We start from the raw sequence: 22,958 nt of genomic DNA on the forward strand, positions 1-22,958 counted from the left end.
AAAGTGCGGTAAATCTGGGTTTAGCACATTCTAATGCAAGGTTTTCCTGTGCACTTAGCCCAGATTTAACATGGCATTTTAGTGAGGCTTTTTCTTTCTTTTATTTTTTTGGCAGGTCAAGTGCTAATGTTCCCATTAACATGTGGTATCTGCAAAAAAATTAATGCGGGAGCGTTTACCACCTCCTATGTAGGAGGAACTAAGTGCTCCTGCATTAACCAGTTAGTGAATGCTAATCATAGCATACTAGCTGGATAACACAGGAATGCACACTCTCTGCCCATGACACATCTCCTCCTAAAATATTTTTTTTTAATAGGTAACGCATGACAAACTACTGCAAAATGCTTTAATGCATTCTGGTGGGTGTGTTAGCATTAAGGTTTTAACACTCTTTGGTATAAGAGCCCCTTAATCTGGCAGTTGACCTGAAGTTAAAGTAGAAACATTATCTACCCCTATAAAAATCCCTGGATACTGAATAATTTAATAGCAAGCATTATGTACAATGTGCACATGATATCTGCAAAGGTAGACACTTCTGGATTTTAAACCTAGGGTTCAAAATATTTCCTGTAAGCCTTTTTGTAACTTAATGGTTCTGTTTCATTGTCTCTTTTTTATTTTTTCTGTTTTCCTTTTTTTTTTTTAAGTGGGAAGAAGTGAGTGGATATGATGAAAACCTAAACACCATCCGCACATACCAGGTGTGCAATGTCTTCGAACCCAACCAGAACAACTGGCTCCTCACCACATTCGTCAACCGTCGAGGTGCACATCGCATCTATGTGGAAATGCGTTTCACCGTGCGGGACTGCAGCAGCCTACCCAATGTGCCAGGTTCCTGCAAAGAAACTTTTAACCTCTACTACTATGAAACAGACTCTGTGATTGCCACTAAGAAGTCTACCTTCTGGACAGAGGCCCCCTACCTCAAAGTTGATACTATTGCTGCTGATGAGAGCTTCTCTCAGGTGGATTTTGGGGGAAGACTGATGAAGGTCAACACTGAGGTACGCAGCTTTGGGCCACTCACCCGCAACGGGTTTTATCTTGCCTTCCAGGATTATGGGGCCTGCATGTCCCTGCTCTCTGTCAGGGTTTTCTTCAAGAAATGCTCCAGTGTTGTACAGAATTTTGCTATATTCCCTGAAACTATGACTGGAGCAGAGAGCACCTCTCTCGTGATTTCACGTGGCACATGCATTCCAATGCAGAGGAAGTAGATGTACCCATAAAACTGTACTGCAATGGTGATGGGGAGTGGATGGTGCCTATTGGTCGTTGTACCTGCAAGGCTGGCTATGAGCCCGAAAACCTTGTCCTGTGCAGAGGTAAGATTGTCTTCTTCTCAGTAATCATGGCAAGGTAAATTTGTGAAAGGATTTTTTAAATATAGACAGGATGCCAAAGCATACATACAGTCCAACCATTCAGGGGCAGCAAAACCCAATCAGTGAGCAAATGCAGAAATGTGAATAGCACTGAAAACAACCAAGAGAACAGATAGCAAAGACAGTATTTTGTAACTCTTAAATACGAATGTTGTGAGCAGTAACATTAACATTATATAGAATCTTGGTTTATTCACTCCTTTAGAGGATAAAAATTACAATGTCAGTAGTGGATGTGCAAACTTTAGCTTAGAGTGATTTCCATATTGAAGTGATTCACTTCTCTGTGTTCCACAGTATCAGTATTTACAAAGTTACACTGATACTTTTGAAAATCATTGTGCAGACTCTTTGCAGTACAGATGAGCAGCTAAAAAAATTCTCATGTCATATTTTTCAGTTTTTATTTGTTATGTCACTAAATGTGCGTACTCTTTGCAAAGGAGTGCTCACTGTCCCTCAGATTCTATATACGGTGCCCACATTTGAGTGCACGTGTTCAACTTAATTTGCTGACGAGCTCTTAACCATTAATAATTGGGTGCTAACAACCAATTGATGTTAATTGGCACTAATTAGTATGTGTGTATGCATCTGGCTGTGGGCTATTCTATAATGCTGGAAGCCTACATCCTATAGCATGTATCTTAAAAGGGGGCACAGCAATGGGAGGGCATGGGCGTATTATGGGCGTTTCAAAAAGTTTCACATGTTGTTACTGAATAATAGGTCAGCGTGCCCAACCTAGGTGCCAGCACCAGGGTTCAGCAGGCATAAGCCTGGCACCCAAAATTAAGGCACAGGAATCAGCATTATTTATTATTAAAAAATGTCTATTCCACTTACAACTAGGCAGATTAGAAATCAACATATACAATAAAAAAAACAAACAATGAAAACTTTCCAATTTCTCCAGCATTATCACCTTATGACTTCCTAAAAAAATACCTACAAGAGATCTTGAAGCTCTCTCCTAAAGATATTCCTCCATTCAATAAAGTTTATTACCTCCCAAATGTTCAGAAACGAGGAGAGGCTTCTCAATCAGTAAAGTGTTACCCCAGAAGCCTGAAATTGACTTACAAAATTTGACTGCATTGATAGAAGATTCAATGGTTGAGATTTCAAATCGGGGGACTCTGATCACATCCTTAGTTTTTGAGCAGGACGTAAATATGCTTAGGAAATTATACTTTAAAAATCTGCAGCAGTGTTTTGTGGTCAGAAAATATGGGTGTACCCAGACGTAACCAAAGTGACTCAGCAAAGAAGGAAACAATTTTTGATTTTGAGAGAAGAAGTGAGAAATTTAGGAGCGACGTTTACATTGGCTTACCCCTGCAAATGTTTGATACGCTTCTTAGGGGTTAAATATGTCTTTTTTGAGCCGAATCAGCTAAAGACTTTCCTGGACTCTAAAAACCAACTAGCCGGCCGATTGGAACAACTGTATCAGCTGATAAAGAATGAGATTAGGACTATGCCAATTTGGTTTATTAAGTGTTTATTGTATTTCCTTAAGTTTTTCAAATCCACTCCCCCCAAATAAGGTGGTGGTCTAAGGAAGAGTTTGAATGTTCTGTTTAATTACAATTATTTCTTTTCTATTTTCTATAGTTATTCTCTGTATTGCCTTACAAACTGATGTCTGTTTGTAAAAATTTGAAATTTAATAAATAAAAAATAAAAATAAAAAATAACAATGAAACTAACATACAATCAAAAGCAAATCAATAAATCATCACTCATAAAACACACAAGAATATTATACTACTACTACTATTTAGCATTTCTATAGCGCTACAAGGCGTACGCAGCGCTGCACAAACATAGAAGAAAGACAGTCCCTGCTCAAAGAGCTTACAATCTAATAGACAAAAAATAAATAAAGTAAGCAAATCAAATCAATTAATGTGAACGGGAAGGAAGAGAGGAGGGTAGGTGGAGGCGAGTGGTTACAAGTTCCAGGCGTAGGGTGCAGCGAGACAGAAGGCGCAAAGTCTGGAGGCAGTAGTGAGAAGGGAACAGATAAGAAGGATTTATCCATGGAGTGGAGTGCACGGGAAGGGGTGTAGGGAAGGACGAGTGTGGAGAGATACTGGGGAGCAGCAGAGTGAGTACATTTATAGGTTAGTAGAAGAAGTTTGAACAGGATGCAAAAACAGATAGGGAGAGCCATGCGTGTTAAAACAAATATGTCTTCAGTAATTTAGAAAATTGACAACTGCTGCTGCATAATCTCAAGTAACCCTGCAAATTGTTCCAAATTTGTGGTCCTGCTATCGAAAAGGTGGTATTCCGGGTACTAGCATTCTTACAGTACACAGTTTAACATTTGCTAATAACTTCAAATTTCACTGAAGAAAGAGATAGATTTAAAGAATAATGACTGCAAGTAGGTCGATCTATAGAAGAATGGTGGATCAGAGTAATGTGGTCAGATGGACTAGAAGCATAGAAGATCTTATAAATTAAACAAACCATCTTAAATTCAACCCTTACAGAGACAGGCAGCCAATGAAGAGCTCTAAGCAAAGGTGTCATGTTCATATTTCTTGCAGCTAAAGATCATCCTTGCAGCACAGTTCTGCAATAATTGAAGTCTTTTTACAAGAAGTTGATTAATCCCAACATACAAAGAACTGCAGTAATCTAGCTGAGGTATTACTATGGCCTGGACCAACAATCTAAATTGTATCAAATTAAAAGAGGATCTTATCCTTCTAAACTGTCATAATTTACAAAGACTCTTGGACAGATTAGCAATTTGATGTTTCAAAGTGAATTGTGTGTCTAGAATAAAGCATAGCACTCTAGAATATTTCTAAAAAGGGAGAGATTCCCCAGTGTGAGAACCAGATTTTGTGGTACTCTGTTTAAAGATGTATCAAAGTAGAGCAATTTAGTCTTAGCAGCATTAAGCTTTAACTTGTTCATTGACACCCAGTGATGTGTCTTAGAAATGCATTCTGAAAAATCATCTATATCTGTAGTACCATTTAGCAATGGTACCAAAATAAAAATGTCATCTGCATAAGAAGCAGCATAAAATACATAGTAACATACATAGTAGATGACAGCAGAAAAAGACATGTATGGTCCATCCAGTCTGCCCAACAAGATAAACTCATGTGCTACTTTTTGTGTATACCTTACCTTGATTTGTATCTGCCATTGTCAGGGCACAGACTATATAAGTCTGTCCAGCACTAGCCCCGCCTCCCAACCACCAGCCCCCCCCACCGGCTCTGCCTTAATAAGGATATTAAGAAATTACCAACAGAACTCGTAAAAACATTAAATAAAATCAGTGACAAAGGTGAACCTTGAGGGACTCCACAAACTGAGCTCAAAGACTCTGAAAAATTTCTATTTTTTCTGACACTATCTGCCTTATTTTCGAAAGAGAAAGACGCCCATATTTACCCAAATCGGGAGATGGGCGTCTTTCTCCCATGGGCGCCCAAATCGGTATAATCGAAAGCCGATTTTGGGCATCTTCAACTGCAATCTGTCGCGGAAACGGCCAAAGTTGGCTTGGGCGTATCGGAGGCGTGGTGAAGGCGGGACTGGGGCATGTTTATCGGCCGAGGGCGTCCTTGGTGATAATCGAAAAAAGAAAGGCGTTTTTAGCCTCAATTTGGGTCACTTTTTTTGGACCCTTTTTTTTCAAGCAAGTCCCAAAAAAGTGCCCTAAATGACCAGATGACCACCCCTGACTCCCCCAGTGATCACTAATCCCCTCCCACCCAAAAAAACAACTTTAAAAACTTTTTTTCCAGCCTATATGCCAGCCTCAAATGTCATACCCAGCTTCATCACAGCAGTATGCAGGTCCCTGGAGCAGTTGTTAGTGGGTGCAGTGGACTTCAGCCATGTGGACCCAGGCCCATCCCCCCTACCTGTTACACTTGTGGTGGTAAATGGAGCCCTCCAAACCGCCCCCAAAACCCACTGTACCCACATCTAGGTGCCCCCTTCAGCCATAAGTGCTATGGTAATGGTGTAGAGTTGTGGGGAGTGGGTTTTGGGGGGGAATTGGGGGGCTCAGCACCCAAGGGAAGGGTGCTATGGACTTCAGAGGTAGTTAACTTTTTTTTAATTGTTACAAGTGCACCCTAGGGTGCCCGGTTGGTGTCCTGGCATGTGAGGGGGACCAGTGCACTACGAATCCTGGCCCCCCCATGACCCAATGCTTTGGATTTGTTCGTTTTTGAGCTGAGCGCCTTCGGTTTCCATTATCGCTGAAAAACGATACCGCCCAGCTCAAATCCGCACAAATCTGATGCATTTGGCTGGCACAAATCGTATTATTGGAAAAAAGATGGACACCCATTTTTTTAGAAAATACGGTCTGTCCCGCCCCTTCACGTGTACCCGTTCTCTATTACCAAGAAAACTCTTAAACCACTTCAGAACAGTACCATCCAAACCCAATCCATTCAGCCTATTTTGCAATAATATATGATCAACAATATCAAGGGCCCCCGAAACTGAATTGAATTAAAGCAGACAGAATATTTGACTTAATAAGGTCTTAATCTTAGTGACCAGTGTAACCAATAAAGATTCAGTACTGTGCATTGTTCTAAATCAGAATTGGGAGACAGGAGACAATGGTGCCTCAACTGGACCTCAACTGCACTGCAACTATCAATTCAGATAATTTAGCAATCCAAGGAATGGTGGCAACAGGTCGAAAACTAGCCACTTCAGCCAAATCCATTCCTTGTGACTTTGGTATAGGAGTCAAAATAATTTTCCCAAGTTCCTGAGGAAAATTTTCTCTTAATAAAGAAATAACTAATAATGTAATCCAATCAACTAATTGAATTAGGACAGACTTAAGTAAGCAGGAAGGACAATGATCAAGAATGCAAAATGTATTAGCTAACGTTTTTAGTATAGAATGAACCTCTTTAGTAGAAACTGGACTGAATTCAGAACAAACTAGGTTAGCTTTAATACCAATCCATCTTTAAGATAACAGGAACACAATCTGAGCGCAATACTTGATGGATGAAACGCTCCTCCTTGTACTGCGCTTGAGAGTGTACTGGCAACCAGTGCAGTGAGCGAAGGATCGAGGATACATGTTCAAACTGAGACTACCTGCTAATAATCAAGCAAAAGCATTCTGTATTATCTGCAGTGCCGTGGAAAACAAAATAGCAGATCATAATATAAAAAAAAAACTTTATTGAAGATACCGTGTATGAGACAAATGCCTGACACAGGCCGTGTTTTGCCCAACGATAGGGCTCGTCAGGGGCTAGTCTGTATCTTTCTTGAATTAGAGCGGTATCAAATAATCTATCAGGACAAGGATATAAGAAATTTTCTTCATAACAAACCAGCATGAGCAGCTCAAAATAACATATCCTGCGTGATGCCAGATAGTCGATAAATAGTCTGCTGTCAGCCTAATCATTAGCGCGCATGAAAAACGCTAGCGCACCTATGTAAAAGACCCCTAAGCATGCTGTTTATGATAGGGGCATAAGTCTGTTATGTGCGCAACTGCAAATTAATGCCAATTAGTGCTTCTTAGCACAAATTATTGGTATTTATCAATTATTTGCTAATTTAGTGCCAATTAATTGTCACTAGCTTAATACTCTATTCTATGCCTATGTGCCCAGTTTCACGCCTAACTATGTGTGCTATTTATAGAATTTTACGGCAAATGATATTGTCCTTACTTTGCAATGCTTGTGATCTGAGCAAAGCAGTCATGCTTAAGAGTGCCACAATATATATTATATACATTAATTTATGACTGATTTATCTGATGTCATTTCTAATCTGAAAGCTATGACCCATGAAATCACTTGTAATGTATTTCCAAACACGGACATGCCCCAAAGAGGAAATGAAGGAAAAAGGATTTCAGAAAAGACCAGCCCCTTTGACAGGGCTGATTCTTCCAATAGGCATACCAGACAATTGCTTAGTATGTAGACATTTTGGGGGCAGCAAAAGGGACTTCACTTTGCAGAAGCACATATTGCTGTTCACAGATTGGCTGGTGGATTCCCCCCCCTTCAAATCTCAGGCAATAGAGAACAGCCCTCTGCTTCCACCTCTAGCTCCCTACAGGTCACAGGTGGGCCTGGGTGGGGATGCATAGACGACATGTGCCCACCCAGTTTGCCCATTGGCCCACCCAAATGTGAGGTCTCACTATGCCTTTGTTTGCATTTGCTTAACTAGCTTCCAAATTATAACATTGATGCGTTGGTGAGTCTGACACAGAACAAAGCAAGGAAGAACCATTCTGCTCCCTAATCCATTCTGTCCCTTCCTGTTTGCCCCGCTTTCCCACTTAGTTTATATTTAATGATGCTTTTTGTGAGTTTGCTGTGTGTCTGCTAGCATGCAGTTTGTGTAATCCACCTTGTTTTAATTTTTCAATAGCAGGTATAGTGCTAATAATTAATTTGTATTTTAAGCCTACTTTTTCAAATAAGGATCAGGGTGGCTTATAGCATTTGTAGAATTCAAGTACAAGTCCCTTTCACAATGGGTGTTTAAGACAACAGGAGATAAAGTGATTTGCTAAAGGTCAGAAGCATTGTCAGTAGAGAAATTGGCTTTCCTAGTTCAGTCCATTGCTCTTCTCACTAGGCCATGCCTTTTTTCTGCTGGAAAGAAGAGTAAAGCTACTGTAAACTCTTATTTTTTTTTCAGCACTTGATGTACTGCAAGTAATCCCTGAGGTGACTATATTTTACAATTTCCATTACAGGTACTTTGCATAGTCCCTAATGTGCTCACAATCTAAGGGGTCCTTTTAGTAAGCCACGTAAGCGTCTACACGTGCCCAATGCGCGCCCAAAACCCATGCCTACACTACCGCAAGCCATTTTTTAGTGCTCCTTTGTAAAAGGACCCCTAAGTTATATATTGACCCTGCTTCCTCAGGGTCTGAACCCACTGCTGATTATCAGGCTAGTGGAAATCAAAGCCAGTTCCCTAGGTCTGCAACCTGCTGCTTTAACCATTTGGTCACTCCTCCACTGAATTCGCATTACTTTCTTTTCCTAGGTAATGTTGTTGCACTTTGATTTCGTGGGTGTGTGTGTGTGTGGGGGGGGGGGGGGGGGGGGGCAGTGCTGTTTTGGTGGGGCAAGTTTGCTATATAAGTTCTAAGTGATATTTTTGCAAGATTTCATATTGTTTCACAATATACCTGAAAATGGAGGGTATTTGTTTTATATGGTGAGTAAAAAGGGGAAACATGATAGTTCAGCCAATGCATTATGGATTACTATTAGTGCAGAAATGTTATGCTCTTTCCTACATAAGCTAATATAACATTTACCTCCTGTTGGTATGTACTTAACCAAAGACCTCAGTGGTGCCACTTACTTAACTAGATTTTTGGGTCAGTAAGATTTATGCACCCACCTCTTCATCGGTCTAACGCATTCGAGATTTTTCTATGTGATTTTTATACTTTTTTCATACTTTTTTTCTTTTCTTTATACCACACTCATCAGCTTCCCAATTTAAAACTTTGACTCACTGTTCAATAGAATTAATTAGATCATAATACTCATCTCAAGATGAATTCAGGAACAAGGATGTTAGCCAAATCTTTTTTTACACCTCGCTAAGCTAACTGCTTTTACTACATTCTCTGGCAACGAATTTCAGAGTTTAATTACACGTTGAGTAAAGAAATATTTTCTCTAATTTGTTTTAAATTTACTACTTTGTAGATTCATGCATGCCCCTACTCCTATTATTTTTAGAAAGAGTAAACAATCGATTCACGTCTACCCGTTCCATTCCACTCATTATTTTATAGACCTCTATCATATCTCCCCTCAGCCGTCTCTTCTCCAAGCTGAAAAGCCCTAGCCGCTTTAGCCTTTCCTCATAGGTAAGTCGTCCCATCCCCTTTAGCATTTTGTCGCCCTTCTCTGTACCTTCTCTTATTCCACCATATCGTTTTTGAGATGCGGTAACCAGAACTGCACACAATATTCGAGGTGCGGTTGCACCATGGAGCGATAGAAAGGCATTATAATATCCTCATTTTTGGTTTCCATTCCTTTCCTAATAATATCTAACATTTGCTTTCTTAGCCGCCTCCACACCCTGAGCAAAATGTTTCAACATATCATCAACGATGTCACCTAGATCCATTTCCTGGTCAGTGACTCCTAATGTGAAACCTTGCATTACATAACTATAGTTCGGGTTCCTCTTTCCCACATGCATCACTTTGCATTTGCTTACATTAAACATCTGCCATTTGGATTCCCAGTCTCGTAAGGTCCTCTTGTAATTTTCACAATCATTTCGCGATTTAACAACTTTGAATAACTTTGTGTTGTCAACAAATGTAATTACCTCACTAGTTACTCCCATCCTAGATCATTTAAAATATACTGAAAAGCAACAGTCCCAGGTCAGACGCCTGGGAACCCTACTATCTACCCCTGTCCCATTGCGAATACTGACCATTTAAGCCTACTCTCTGTTTTCTATCTTTTAACCAGTTTTTAATCCACAACAGTCAAATGCCTTTTGAAAATCCAGATACATAATATCGACCGACTCACCTTTATCCACATGTTTGTCACCCCTTCAAAGAAATGTAATAGATTGGTGAGGAAAGATTTCCCTTCACTAAATCCATGTTGGCTTTGTCTTATTAATCCATGCTTTTGAACATGCTATGTAATTTTGTTTCTTATATAGTCTCTACCATTTTGCCCAGCACTGACATCAGGCTCACTCACTGGTCTATAATTTCCCAGATCACCTCTGGAACATTTTTTAAAAATCGGCATTACATTGGCCACCCTCCAATCTTCCGTATCCTCTGGCAAAAAATTCCAGAGCTTAACTATTCATTGAGTGAAAATTTTTTTCCTCCTGTTTGTTTTAAAAGTATTTCCATGTAACTTCATTAAGTGCCCACTAGTCTTTGTACTATTTGAAACAGTAAAAATCGATTCACTTTTAAACCGTTCTACACCACTCAGGATTTTGTAGACCTTAATCATATTCCCCCTCAGCCCTCTTTTCCATGCTGAAGAGCCCTAATTTCTTTAGCCTTTCCTCATATGAGAGGATTCCATCCCCTTTATCATTTTGGTTGCTCTTCTTTGAACCTTTTCTAATTCCACTATATCTTTTTTTTGAGATATGGCTACCAGATTTGAACAAAATACTCAGGTGAGATTGCACCATGGAGTGATGATACAGAACATTATAATATTCTTGGTTTTTATTTTGCATCCCTTTCCTAATAATTCCTAGCATCCAGCTTGGTTTTTTTGGCCACTTCTGCACACTAGGCAGAAGATTCCAGTGTATTGTCTACAATGACACCTAGATCTTTTTCTTGAGGTGCACTCCTGAGGTGGACCCTAGCATCAGGCAATTATGATTCAGATTATTCTTCCCAATGTACATCACTGCGCATTTTTCACATTAAATTTCACCTCAAGGAAGTGCCTTGAGGTGAAATTTACCTTTAACCCCTGGCCCTGTCATCAGGCTTAGTGGCACATAGGGGCATTATTGGGGCAGTTCTACAGCTGGGTGCCTCCATTTAGACGCCCCAAGGATGCGCAGTGAGAACCTGTTCCATTAAGGCTAGATTCCATTATGGTACTCATGTAACCTTGTATCAGTGCGCCTTACATTTACACACCCTCAATTACACCGGCTGGCATAACTGCGGCAGCATAAATGAATCCAGGATGCACATAACTGACAGTATCTTGTAATTTATGCGCATAAGGGAAGCTCCGCCCCCCCTGCATTTACATTGTAGAATAACTCTTCTTTCACTTTTGCGGGTAAATGTATAGTTATGCATGCTGTTGCTAGCAGTCTACACATTTACACACACAAAGGTAGTGTAAATACGGTTGCCTAGTTTATAGAATTGCCCTTCAGGTGATTGGTGTGTTGAGGTAGGAGAGAGAGAAAATTTTTGCTAACATTTGGTGGTTTCTGCTAGCCAATAAGTGTTGATGATGGTGAACCTCAGAGGAGATGCCCCTTCCTGCCATCCATCTGGCAATGTCCTCGAGAGCCATCCAGGCATGCAACAGCTGAAAAGTTAAAACTGTAATTAGCACTCTTTGAATTACTGCAGAGTTTTCTTTTAAAGGAAAGTAAATGTTTGATGATAGCAAAAGGTGAATTCCTAGGAGTCAGGCTGATATGTTCTGTGAAGAACTGGAGGGTGTGGAGTAGCAAAAAATGTGGACTTGGGAATTCTACAGCTTATTTCTAGGATAAACAGCATAAAATCTATTTTACTGTTCTGGGATCCTGCCAGTACTTGTGACCTGGATTGGCCACTGTTGGAACAGGATAGTGGGCTTGATGGACCTTCAGTCTGTCTCAACATGCTTGTTATGCTTATGTTATGTGGCTGATCAGGCTTTCACTCTGCCAGACTCAGAAACTTGGCTTGGTCGACATGCTATAGTGCACTAAAGTATGCCCTTATATTTCACAAGGTAAAACTATCTTTCTGGCAACTCTACTTAATGAAAAGTAATTTTCTCTGTAATTCAGGATACAACATGCATAAAGGCATCTATTATCTGTCTGGCAGGACTCCAAGCCACTGCAGAGCCTACCAAGAAACCATATTTTCCCACAAAAGTCTCCATAGACTTCTAAGGGTTACATGGTAACTGGCCTGTGAGCTCTGAATTGTGTGTAAAATAGCTTTTAATTAATTATTTTCTCCTTTATGGGTGACTATTATAGTATAACAAATCCCTTACGGAGCTGACGGACACCCCAGACCACTACCTAACATATATGGTCAAAACCCAATCTATTTCTCCCAACTCCGATGTATGGGCTAGTAAAGGTTCCCCAATAATATGAGCTTAAATGTTAGGTGTGATTACGGACTTGTTCAATATACGGGATTTTTGGCAGACTATTTTTTTCGTTTATTAATACATTGTTTCCTTTGCCGCCGGATTTCACTCCCTCCAGCTTTCTGTTGGGGAATAACACAGTACAGACGCATTTTGTCTCAGTGGAGGAGTGGCCTAGTGATTAGAGCACTGGTCTTGCAATCCAGAGTGGCCAGTTCAAATTCTGCTGCTGCTCCGTGTGATCTTGGGCAAGTCACTTACCCCTCCATTTCCTCAGGTACAAACTTAGATTGTGAGCCCTCCTGGGACAGAGAAATATCCAGAGTACCTGAATGTAACTCACCTTAAGCTACTACTGAAAAAGGTGTGAGCAAAATCTGAATTAATATAATCAGGCACAGCATTTCAACAGCAAAACTAAGGGCCATGTGTGCTGTAGGCATGCACACTTTTTAGCACGTGCTATAAATTAGCATGCGCTAACAGTAGAGACACCCATTATATTCCTATGGTGTCTCTAGCATTAGCTCATGCTAAAAAGTGTACACGCCTACAGTGCAGCTTAGTAAAGGGCCCTTAGGTAACTGGACTGTTTCAATGTTATAATAAAATTCCCCCCCTTTTTTTAGTTCATGAATCTTTTATTAAAGAAAGAGCAGAACATTAGAGTAACAAGCATTAAGACAGCCACAAAAAGCTGCTCTTCAGCATTCAAACTATACAAATGCCCAAACAGCTGAATAACCAAAGCATTGTACACAACACCGCAAGCATAAGCCGAATAACCACAAAAACACCAACCTCACTTTTTCAATTACTTTATAGAAAAGACAAACCCCCCTCCCCCCAGTCATAGCCAAGAATCCTCCCTCTCCCCCATACCAGTATGAATTGTATGGGCTTCGTTGCATTTGCTGCACCGGGAATCACTACCATGAGTTTGTAAAAGAGCCCTTGGTTTCATCCGAACAGCACTCTCCCAGCTTCAGCGTCTTCCAGCTTGTTCACAGGCTGAATAGTTGTAACAACTCCGTTTGGATCAACAGGTCCACAGTTTAGGGGATTTTAGAGGTTTATTTGAATTTTAAACCACATGTAAGGAAAGTAGTTCAGAGTTTATTTTTCAAATTAAGAATAAGTACATATAAGTACATAAGTAATGCCACACTGGGACAAGACCAAGGGTCCATCGAGCCCAGCATCCTGTCTACGACAGCGGTCAATCCAGGCCAAGGGCACCTGGCAAGCTTCCCAAACGTACAAACATTCTATACATGTTATTCCTGGAATTGTGGATTTTTCCCAAGTCCATTTAGTAGTGGTTTGCTGAGCAGATTGAAGAGTTGTATTCCTGTTGAAGATTTTAATCTGACAGTGCAAAGTTTGGTTATAAGTGGTTTAGATTGGTGCAATTTTCTGTATGTGGGCCTTTCAAAATCCGCCATTAAGACACTGCAGATTGTCCAAAGTACAGTGGCACGACTCATATCTTTTAAAAATGTATCAGCCTAACAGAGATTTGCGGTCAGTAGGCACATGCTGCTTATTTATTCTAGCTTTAAGAAAAATTCATTTTGAAGAGACTAGGCAAAAACATTTTCAATGGCAGGCCCAATATTGTGGAATAACCCCCCTTTACAAATTAGGGCAATAAATGATACCAGTCAATTTTAAAAATTGCTACAAATTCATGTAGTTTGTGAATCATTTTACAGACAAGGCTTTGGCCTATGAAGACTTTTTTCAGTTTATAGAAAGAGCTAAGGCAGTGCAAGCTGATTTTTAAGTAATGGGCTTTATTTGTTACGTCTGTTTGGGCTGTTTATTGTTTTAGTCTTATCAATAGAAATCAAACAGGTTATCTATTGATAACCTTTAGAGTGGACTAACATGGCTACCACACCTCTCTACTTGTTTTAGTCTTGTAATTCTGGATGGGATTTATGATTATATGTGATCTACTGTTATCCCATAGATAATTATGAGGAATATAAATTAATAAACTAAACTAAGGTACTTCTTAAGGTATCTTTATTCCTCTTGGTTGGTCAAAAGATTCTATTTCCCTTTTATCAGGACCGCTGAGGGGAGCGGGGAAGATTCCCTGGGCCCAGCCTCCAGTGGGGGCCCAGCGCCGGCAAGGCTTCCAGAGGCAGACAGAAGGTTCTGCTCCTTCAGTCTGTTTCTCTCCTGCTCCTGTGTGTCTGGACCGAGGTGATTGCGTTAATGTAATAACCCAGATCCCGACACACAGGAGCAGGAGAGTGACAGACCAAGGGAGGAGGAGCAGGCGCAGGAAGTAAGGGGGCAGTGGCTGCCCGAGTGGGGGGGGGGGGGGGAGGCTGCGGCGGCGGCCCAAGTGGGGGACGGATCCGATTCTGTCTCTCAGCGGCCCTGCCTCTTATCAGTTGGTGTTACCCTTGTTGGCTTGGATTACGTCTAGTATTTCTCCTCTCTCTCACTCATAAATAGATGATCAGTAGCTCCTCTATGATCAATCTATCACCCTGTGATGTCTCTTATGATTTCTGAGTGCTGGTATTTCCTTTATTGAATGGATCAATGAACAAGACCTTGGATGGGTTTTTACCCTTGGTTAGTTATGGTGTTAGAACTCACCAGCTTCATTGCTCCCAGCTTTTAGGTCCTTTTCCTGATGAGGACCATCTTGTGGTAATGGCTTCACTCTTTGGCTCTCTCTGACAGAGGATCAGGTTCAAGCCTCCGTGATGACTAGACCCTGATTCCTTCAGGGCACTCTATGCCTCAGTGCAGTGGCATAGCCATGAGGGACCTTGGGGACCTGGACCCCCATACTTTGGGCTCGGGTCCACTCCAAAACTGCAGCACCCCTTTATCTTTGTGGCGGGGATGCCGAGGTCCTGCCAGTCAAATAAATACAGAATCCCCTCCTCCTTGCACTGCTTCCTTCCTGTGGAAGTCAGCACCTAGTGTTGGTGGCAGAAGGCCCCCAACTGAATTCTGCAGGAAGAAAGCAGCACGAGGAGGGGAATGGTGGCATTGTATTTATTTGTCTGGCAGGGCCTCGCCATCCCTGCCAACAAAGGTATGCTTAGTGCATGGGGGGGGGGGGGGTGGAGAGAGAGGAAGGAATGCGTTGCCTCCCCCCCCCAGTCCACCCCAGGATGTCCCGAAATTTGGAGAGCTGGCTATACCCCTACCTCAGAGGGCAGCTGTGGATCAAAACTGGCAGCCCGTATACTTTTATCTCATTCTCCTTTAGCCCCTTAAGCAAGGAGCAAATGGGCTTTTTACAACCGTAAAATCCGCCCCTTTCTTTCCGAGCACTCTACCAAAACCCTCATCCACACCCTCGTCACTCCGTTTAGACTACTGCAATCTGCTTCTTGCTGGCCTCCCACTTAGTCACCTCTCCCCCTCCAGTCGGTTCAAACTCTGCTGCCTGTCTCGTCTTCCGCCAGGGTCACTTTACTCATACTACCCCTCCTCAAGACCCTTCACTGGCTCCCTATCCGTTTTCGCATCCTGTTCAAACTTCTTTTACTAACCTATAAATGTACTCACTCTGCTGCTCCCCAGTATCTCCCCACACTCGTCCTTCCCTACACCCCTTCCCGTGCACTCCGCTCCATGGATAAAACCTTCTTATCTGTTCCCTTCTCCACTACTGCCAATTCCAGACTTCGCACCTTCTTTCTCGCTGCACCCTATGCCTGGAATAAACTTCCTGAGCCCCTATGTCTTGCCCCATCCTTGGCCACCTTTAAATCTAGACTGAAAGCCCACCTCTTTAACATTGCTTTTGACTCGTAACCACTTGTAACCACTCGCCTCCACCTACCCTCCTCTCTTCCTTCCCGTTCACATTAATTGATTTGATTTGCTTACTTTATTATTTTTTTCTATTAGATTGTAAGCTCTTTGAGCAGGGACTGTCTTTCTTCTATGTTTTGCAGCGCTGCGTATGCCTTGTAGCGCTATAGAAATGCTAAATAGTAGTAGTAGTAGTAGTAGTGAAACAGGCTATAGCAAGTTTTTCCTCGGAGTGTGTATGTTTGAGAGAGAGAGAGAGTGTGAGAGAGAAAGTGTGTGTGAGAGATGGAGTGGTGTGTGTGAGTGAGAGAGAGAATGAGTGAGAGACAGACAGACAGAGTGTGTGTGTGTTTGTGTCAGAGAGAGAGAGAGAGAGGAGAGAGAGAGTGTGAGAGAGAGTGTATGTGGTGTGAGAGTGTGAGTGTGAGAGAGAGAGATAGAGTGTGTGTGAGAGAGAGAGTGTATGTGAGAGACAGAGTGAGTGTGTGTGTGGGGCTCCGAGTTCCATGACCCCCCCTTCCCTCCCTCCTCCCCTCCGAGTTCCAGGCCCCCCTTCTGTCCCAGGTGCAGGCCCCCCTCCCTCCCTCCCTCTCCTCTCCCTCCTCCCCTCCGAGTTCTTGGCCCCCCCCTTCCCTCCTAGTTCCATGTCTTCCTCCCTCTCCTCCCCAGCGTGTTCCTTGCCCCCCTTTCCTCGAGTGTGTATGTTTGAGAGAGAGATGTGTGGGTGAGAGATGGAGTATGTGAGAAAGAATGAGAGAGAGAGAGAGACAGACAGACAGTGTGTGTTTTGTCAGAGAGAGAGAGAGTGTGAGAGACTGTGTGTGTGAGTCTGTGTGTGAGAGAGAGAGTGTGTGTGAGAGACAGAGAGTGAGTGTGTGAGTGTGTGTGAGAAAGTGAAGCCTTCAAGCCTTGAAACATTCGTGCGCTCTGTAAGGCTCCATCTCCTCAATTGATGACACGTAGTTCCAGACATTGCAGGAATGCTTCAAGGCTTGAAGGCTTCACTTTCTCGGCTTCAGAACGTTGGAGGTATGTTTTATTATATAGGATTTCAGAACATTTATAACCTGCAAATCCAAAACATATTTGTTCAAAGTGCATGAAGCACATGCATAAAAATTCAGACTAGACACAGAATATAAGACTAAAGCAGACTGCATCAGCCTACAGACCTCAAAAGATAAGGGCTGATGATAGTAGACTAGTGGAAACAAGTAAGTTTTGACTTTCTACTGCAATACTGAATAGTAACCTTCAAGGTGAATCTCTGAGGGCAAATAACGAGAGGATTTTGGTGTCCAGTCTTTTAACTCTAGCACCTTTCACGAGCTATGAGCTCACTAGAAAAAAGAAGAAAATATGGTGAAAACAACGCTGGATAAAAATAATTAAGACTAGATTATATGAGGGAGAACAGCTCTCCATAACTACCATGTCTCCTTGAAGGAGCCAGCAACAGCTGCCACATCAAGATAAAAATGTCTAAAGGAACTGTTTGTCATTTGCAGTCTTCAAAGGGCTGTACTCCTTCACTGTGTCGCTTTTATCTGCTCATTACTTCCTGAGCAAAACCTGTCGGAATCAGCACCAGCTCTGATTGGTTCTGAATTAATTGGAACTCTGGGAATGGTGTTCCATTTCTTTCAATTAATTGAAACTATTTTTTCTATTCTTTTTTTTCTGTTCCTAGTTCTTTCGTCTGTGCTTTCAATTTTATTTTATCGCATGCTACAGTCATCTGAGGATTTAGCCTGATTTATAAATATGGAAATAGTATTTCTTTGCCTTCTGAGTTTTTATTAATGTGCCAAAATCTTTAATCTGTGACTAGCCTCATTATGAAGCACAAGTTTTAAGCATGAAAGTGAAGCACGAATCAACAATGAAGGGTAAGGGAGTAAAGTCTGAGAACTCAGGTTGCGCAGCATGATGGGTTGAAGATGTTGTTGAAGGTGTTCTTCAGTGATGAGCTATTCCCAGAGATTGTTCTTTATGGGGCAGAAGATTGTTCTTCCTGCAATAGAATCCATTGTAGAATCCTGTAAGGAAGTGCCTAAGTAATTTCTAGTTCTCCTTAAGGAACATCCTTCCCAGGCCACTTTAACAGACCCAAACTTTGGAAGCCTAGGCAGGAGGATGTGGCCTAGATCTGAGGGAATAAACCTTTTGAGCATGGAAGAGTCAGAGAGGCCCTGGGGGGAGTTGAGGGAAGACTCCCCTGCCAATGGTGACTGAAAGAAGCCTCCATTCTCTGCCAGCCACAGCTAGGGGATTCCTGAGAAAGAGTGTGAATACTACAGCCTTCAAGGTAGGGGCAGGCCTTTATATACAATGGGCAGAGACTGCTAGAACCCATTTTTGTGTTGACTGTTTCTTGTTAGAGACCAGGCCTTTATAGTGGTTACATGGAAGGATTACTTATGCTGAATTGATTAAAAGGCTTGCTGACCAGCTAGTTGATTAATAACTAAGATTATGGTTTCATGCACTGAAATTAGGTACAATATCTATATCTTTTTATATGTGTATTCTATCTAAGGCTGTTTTTATTTCTTTTTTTTTTAAGTTTGTTTCTACATGTTTTTTTATGCTTGTTATTGTTAACACACAGTTTTTATATGGTATTTATGTTTTTACAGACTTTTGATACAGGCTTGTTGGCTGAAACACAGGCCCATGTCGAGCCGTTCTTTGTTTTGAGTAAAAGTGTGACAGCCCCATTACTGACTTTGTGTGATTTCATTGTCATCTTCACTGTGTTTGGGCCTGTGCCTGCTGCCATACCAATGCTACCATAAATCTCATGATGTGAAGTACAGTGCTAGTCTCTGAAGTTCAGGAAACTATGAACAGAAAGGCAACAGAATTCATTAAAGGAGATGAAAATATTGCCTTGGGGGGCATTTTTATGAGATTAGAGTGGTGTATCAACATTTTGCTTTAGTGTTAAAATTATTCAGTTGTACCCAACATTTTCCACCTTGAAAAGTAGAATTTTTTCGGTTAAATTCTTCTCATTTGGTAATGGTTGTTACGCCATCATGTCCTCAGTTTGGGTCATGTCACAGAGGTTCGTAGTCTTAAACAGGTCAACAAGGAACTGTTCTCAGCTCATAGCCCAGACACCGTACTTACATCTTAGCTAAAACAGAAGCAACAAACTAACCCAAACTGTAGTACTGGGAAAAGCAAATGCAAACAAAACATTTTATGCATCTATTTCTTGCTTTATTTTCCTCAGAGAAAGGAAGGTTCAGAGGAGGCATGATTATATTACAATCATTACAGAGTTTTGTGAAGATCAGATAATGGAACTCTACCACTCAGCCATAAGCAGAACAAAAAAACATTACTCAAAACAAGAGAAATAATAGATTTCATCACCTCCAGGTGATGGGTTTTTTTTTTTACACTGAACTGTAAAATTATAGATTGTTTCCAGTAGAAGATGTCTTGGCTGCCTTGTGACCTTGGTAAGTCACTCCACTGTCCACTGCCTCGGGTACAAATTTATGAGCTCTCTTGCGTCAGGGAAATACTTAGTGTACCTGAATGTAACTCACCTTGAGCTACAACTGAAAAATCCTAATAAGTAAATAAATATGTCTATTGTTATGTATACAAGATGTCAGATGAGTTCCTAATGGAGAAAAAGATTCAAAGTTTAGATTATATGTTCTAGGCATTGCAGATGATGTGCTTGGTGTCATGGAAGCAATGTCTCTACTGGAAGCCAAACTTGAATATGACAAATGATGTTATTTCCACTGTCACCCCAGGCTACTTATAGAAAGCTGCAAGAATGGCAGCTGAATAAGGTTAAACATGATGAACTTTTGGTTTCCTTTCATCCTAATGTTGTTATGTAACTACAGATTTAACAATTCCAGCCTATTTGTATTTTTAAAGATTTACTTGCCTAAGGTACTAGTGCTATTATGCAAGTATCTCCCCCACCTCAAAATGGACCTCTACTCTCTATAAACTCAGCAGCACACACTTTGCTATCTTTAGCAACTTTCTCTCTCTCTCTCTCTCTTCTGCCATTGCCCTATAAATCCTTTAAACATCATAGTTTTCCTCCCAAGCTTCCTTCTATATCTCTTTCTTTACTTAAATAAGGTTGGACCTAGTCCTGGGACCCGGGATTGGCATAGGCCCATGGACCCTGTGCAGTAGTTGTGAGGGAAAGGGGTTGCACAGGGAGCATGAAGGAGGGGAACAGACGTCTGGGTGATAATATGTTCGTGGTGATTGAGTTACGATTGGCCCTTTTGGGGTATTTGGTTTTATATAGGCAGGCATGGGAGATTTGCAGCTGTTGATTGGCTGCTGACAGCAATTGGCCATAGGGTGCAGAGGATTAGAGGCAAGGGGCAAAGAACCTCATACCTGGCAGTAGAATACACCCATCCTCCCACCTATTGCTCAAGTTCGTTCATGTTTTCGGTGTGGTGTTCCTGTTGGATTGTTACTTACTCTTACAAATTGTCGCAGTGGGCTACCCAAGCAACCTGCTGGTTATAGAAGGCAATGCGGGGAACAATGTGTGGTCTGTATGAGTTTAGTCTAGGCCATGGAATGTTAGGCAGCTTGGGTCAGCCTAGATGGTATCCTAGCTAGTCATATGGCAGGGAACTGGAAAAAATGAGCCCTCAGCTAGTAATATGGTGACTGGCACATTTGGATTTATATTTTGCTAATGTAAGCCTATGGTGAATGGTTGTGGGCGCAGTTGGTTCATATACATGGTAATGTTGACATTGGGAGATATAGTACAGTTGTTTTCAACCCAGTCATCAGGGACCATCTGGCCAGTCAGGTTTTCAGGATATTTACAATTAATAGACACAAGATGTATTAGCATGCACTTCCTCCAATGCATACCAATATCTTTCATGCATATTCATTGCGGGTATTTTGAAACTTGAGTGGTCAGGTGGACCCTGAGGACCAAGTTGAAAAACAGGTATAGTGGATGGGGAAGCACTCTGGAAGGAATTCAGTAAATGGTGCTCAAAATTCCACACCCCCAAAAATTGGTACTAAGCATGGTTCTATAAAGGATGCGTGTGCTTTTCAGAATTGCACTTAGGCATGGATATTCGCCCAACTGTTGGGTGCGGGACGTACATCTGGTAACATTAGGTATAAATGCTGGTGCCCAACTCAGGCGTGGATCGACCTAATTCTATAATTCCATGTGACAACGTTTGCAAACACCATCAACACACCCCTGGCCATGCCCCCTTTTCAGATATGTGCTATAAAAGTTGCTATGTGCGCACCTGCCAATCAAAGCCAATTAACTGCAATAATTGGTTGTTAGTGCCCAATTATTGTTAGTTAGGGCTCATCAATCAATTCAGGTGCATGCGCATCTTGAGCGTGCTTAAAATTCAGTGCGCAACTTTCAGCACATTATATAGAATTAGGGGTCTGTCCAAAAGCATTAAATAAAACTGCAGCGTACTTGAAACCCCACCAAATACATATGACTGTTCATCTGGATTTGATGCAAGGAGGTTATGGGGCATATAGCATCATTTGGACATTTTTCTCACAAAAATTTCCAAATCAGTATTTTTGAAACCTTTTTTTGGATGTTTTTCTATGCAGTTGGACTGCAGTAAGTCCAAATCTCAATGGGGCATGTTGGGGGTGTGTTAAGGGTGGGATTTGGGCGTTCCTAAGACTTGGATGTTTTGCAGCCATCATGGAACAAAACAAAAATGTCCAGGACTAAAACTAAGACGTTTTGAGCTAGACCTGTTTTTAGAACAACCACAAAAATGTGCCTTAAATGACCAGAAGACCACTGGAGAAATGGAATTATCCCCCCCTTACTCCCATAGTCATCATTGATCCCCCTCCTACCCCTCAATAATGTAAAAGAAACAATACATACCAGCCTCTATGACAGCCTCAGATGTTACAGCCAGTCGTATTAGAGCAGCAAGCAGGTTCCTGGCGTAGCCTGGTGGTAGTGGAGGGCACTGTTACACTTGTGGTGGAAAGTGTGAGCCTTCCAAAACCCACCAAAACCTACTGTATCCACATATAGGTGACACCTGCAGCTATAATGGCTATTGTAGTGGTGTACAGTTGGTGACAATAGGTTTTTGGTGAGTTTTAGAGGGCTCACTTTACAATATAAAGGAGTAACAGTGAGCTGTGCTTTTATGTGAAATCCACTAGGGTGCCCCACTGCTCTCCTGGGATGTTTGTGTGCCCAGTCTACTAAGAATGCTGGCTCTTCCTACAAACCAATGACTTGATTTTGTGTGTTTTTCATTTGGACTTTTTTTTTCTTAATGTACCAAAAAGATAAACGCACAGAGCGCAAAGACATCTAGCAAATAACCATAAAAAAAAAAGATGTTTTCTGGTTTGAAAATGGTCATTTTTACTACTCGATTTTTGGACGTTTTCAGCAAATTGTCCAAAGTCAGACTTAGATATCATATCGAAAAGGCCCCTCCACATCTAGTTCTGGGTATGCGGAGGGAGTCTTCTTTCTACTACTTTTCCTGTTACTGAATCCACAGCTTTTCCATCTACCTCACCTTGCTCTTCCCTCAAGCTTCTCCTCCACCTCCATCAGTTTCTTCTCTGCATTTTTTCTCCTTCATTTGTATCTTGTGTCTGTTTGCTCCAGGTATCGACCTCTGTGTGTTTGTATTTTCTAGTTCCCATTTTGTTCCAGTTGACTGTGTGTGAGTGTGTCTGTGCAGGACTCGTATTTATCACATATGTGGTTTTCACTGGGGATTGTTTGAAAAAACTTGCTTGTTATCTTGAGGTCAAACCAGAAAAAGACAACAGTAGAGCTCCAGTAAATTGAATTTCAAGGAATGGTGAACATTTCTTAAGTCCTGTATCCTTCCGATGTACTTCAGTA

The 22,958-nt window shown here is 41.5% G+C and overlaps 1 protein-coding gene across 1 annotated transcript in view; it reads left to right on the top strand.

Annotated features, from left to right (window-relative positions):
• LOC115478342 (ephrin type-B receptor 1-like) overlaps positions 1-22,958 on the top strand; it is a 421,749-nt gene that overhangs the window by 7,284 nt on the left and 391,507 nt on the right. Inside the window, 2 exon segments of the mRNA XM_030215646.1 lie at positions 654-1,203; positions 1,206-1,334. Coding sequence (XP_030071506.1) covers positions 654-1,203; positions 1,206-1,334 — 679 coding nt within the window.

This window comes from Microcaecilia unicolor, chromosome 10 (genome assembly GCF_901765095.1).
Source record: "Microcaecilia unicolor chromosome 10, aMicUni1.1, whole genome shotgun sequence".
NCBI lineage: Eukaryota > Metazoa > Chordata > Amphibia > Gymnophiona > Siphonopidae > Microcaecilia > Microcaecilia unicolor.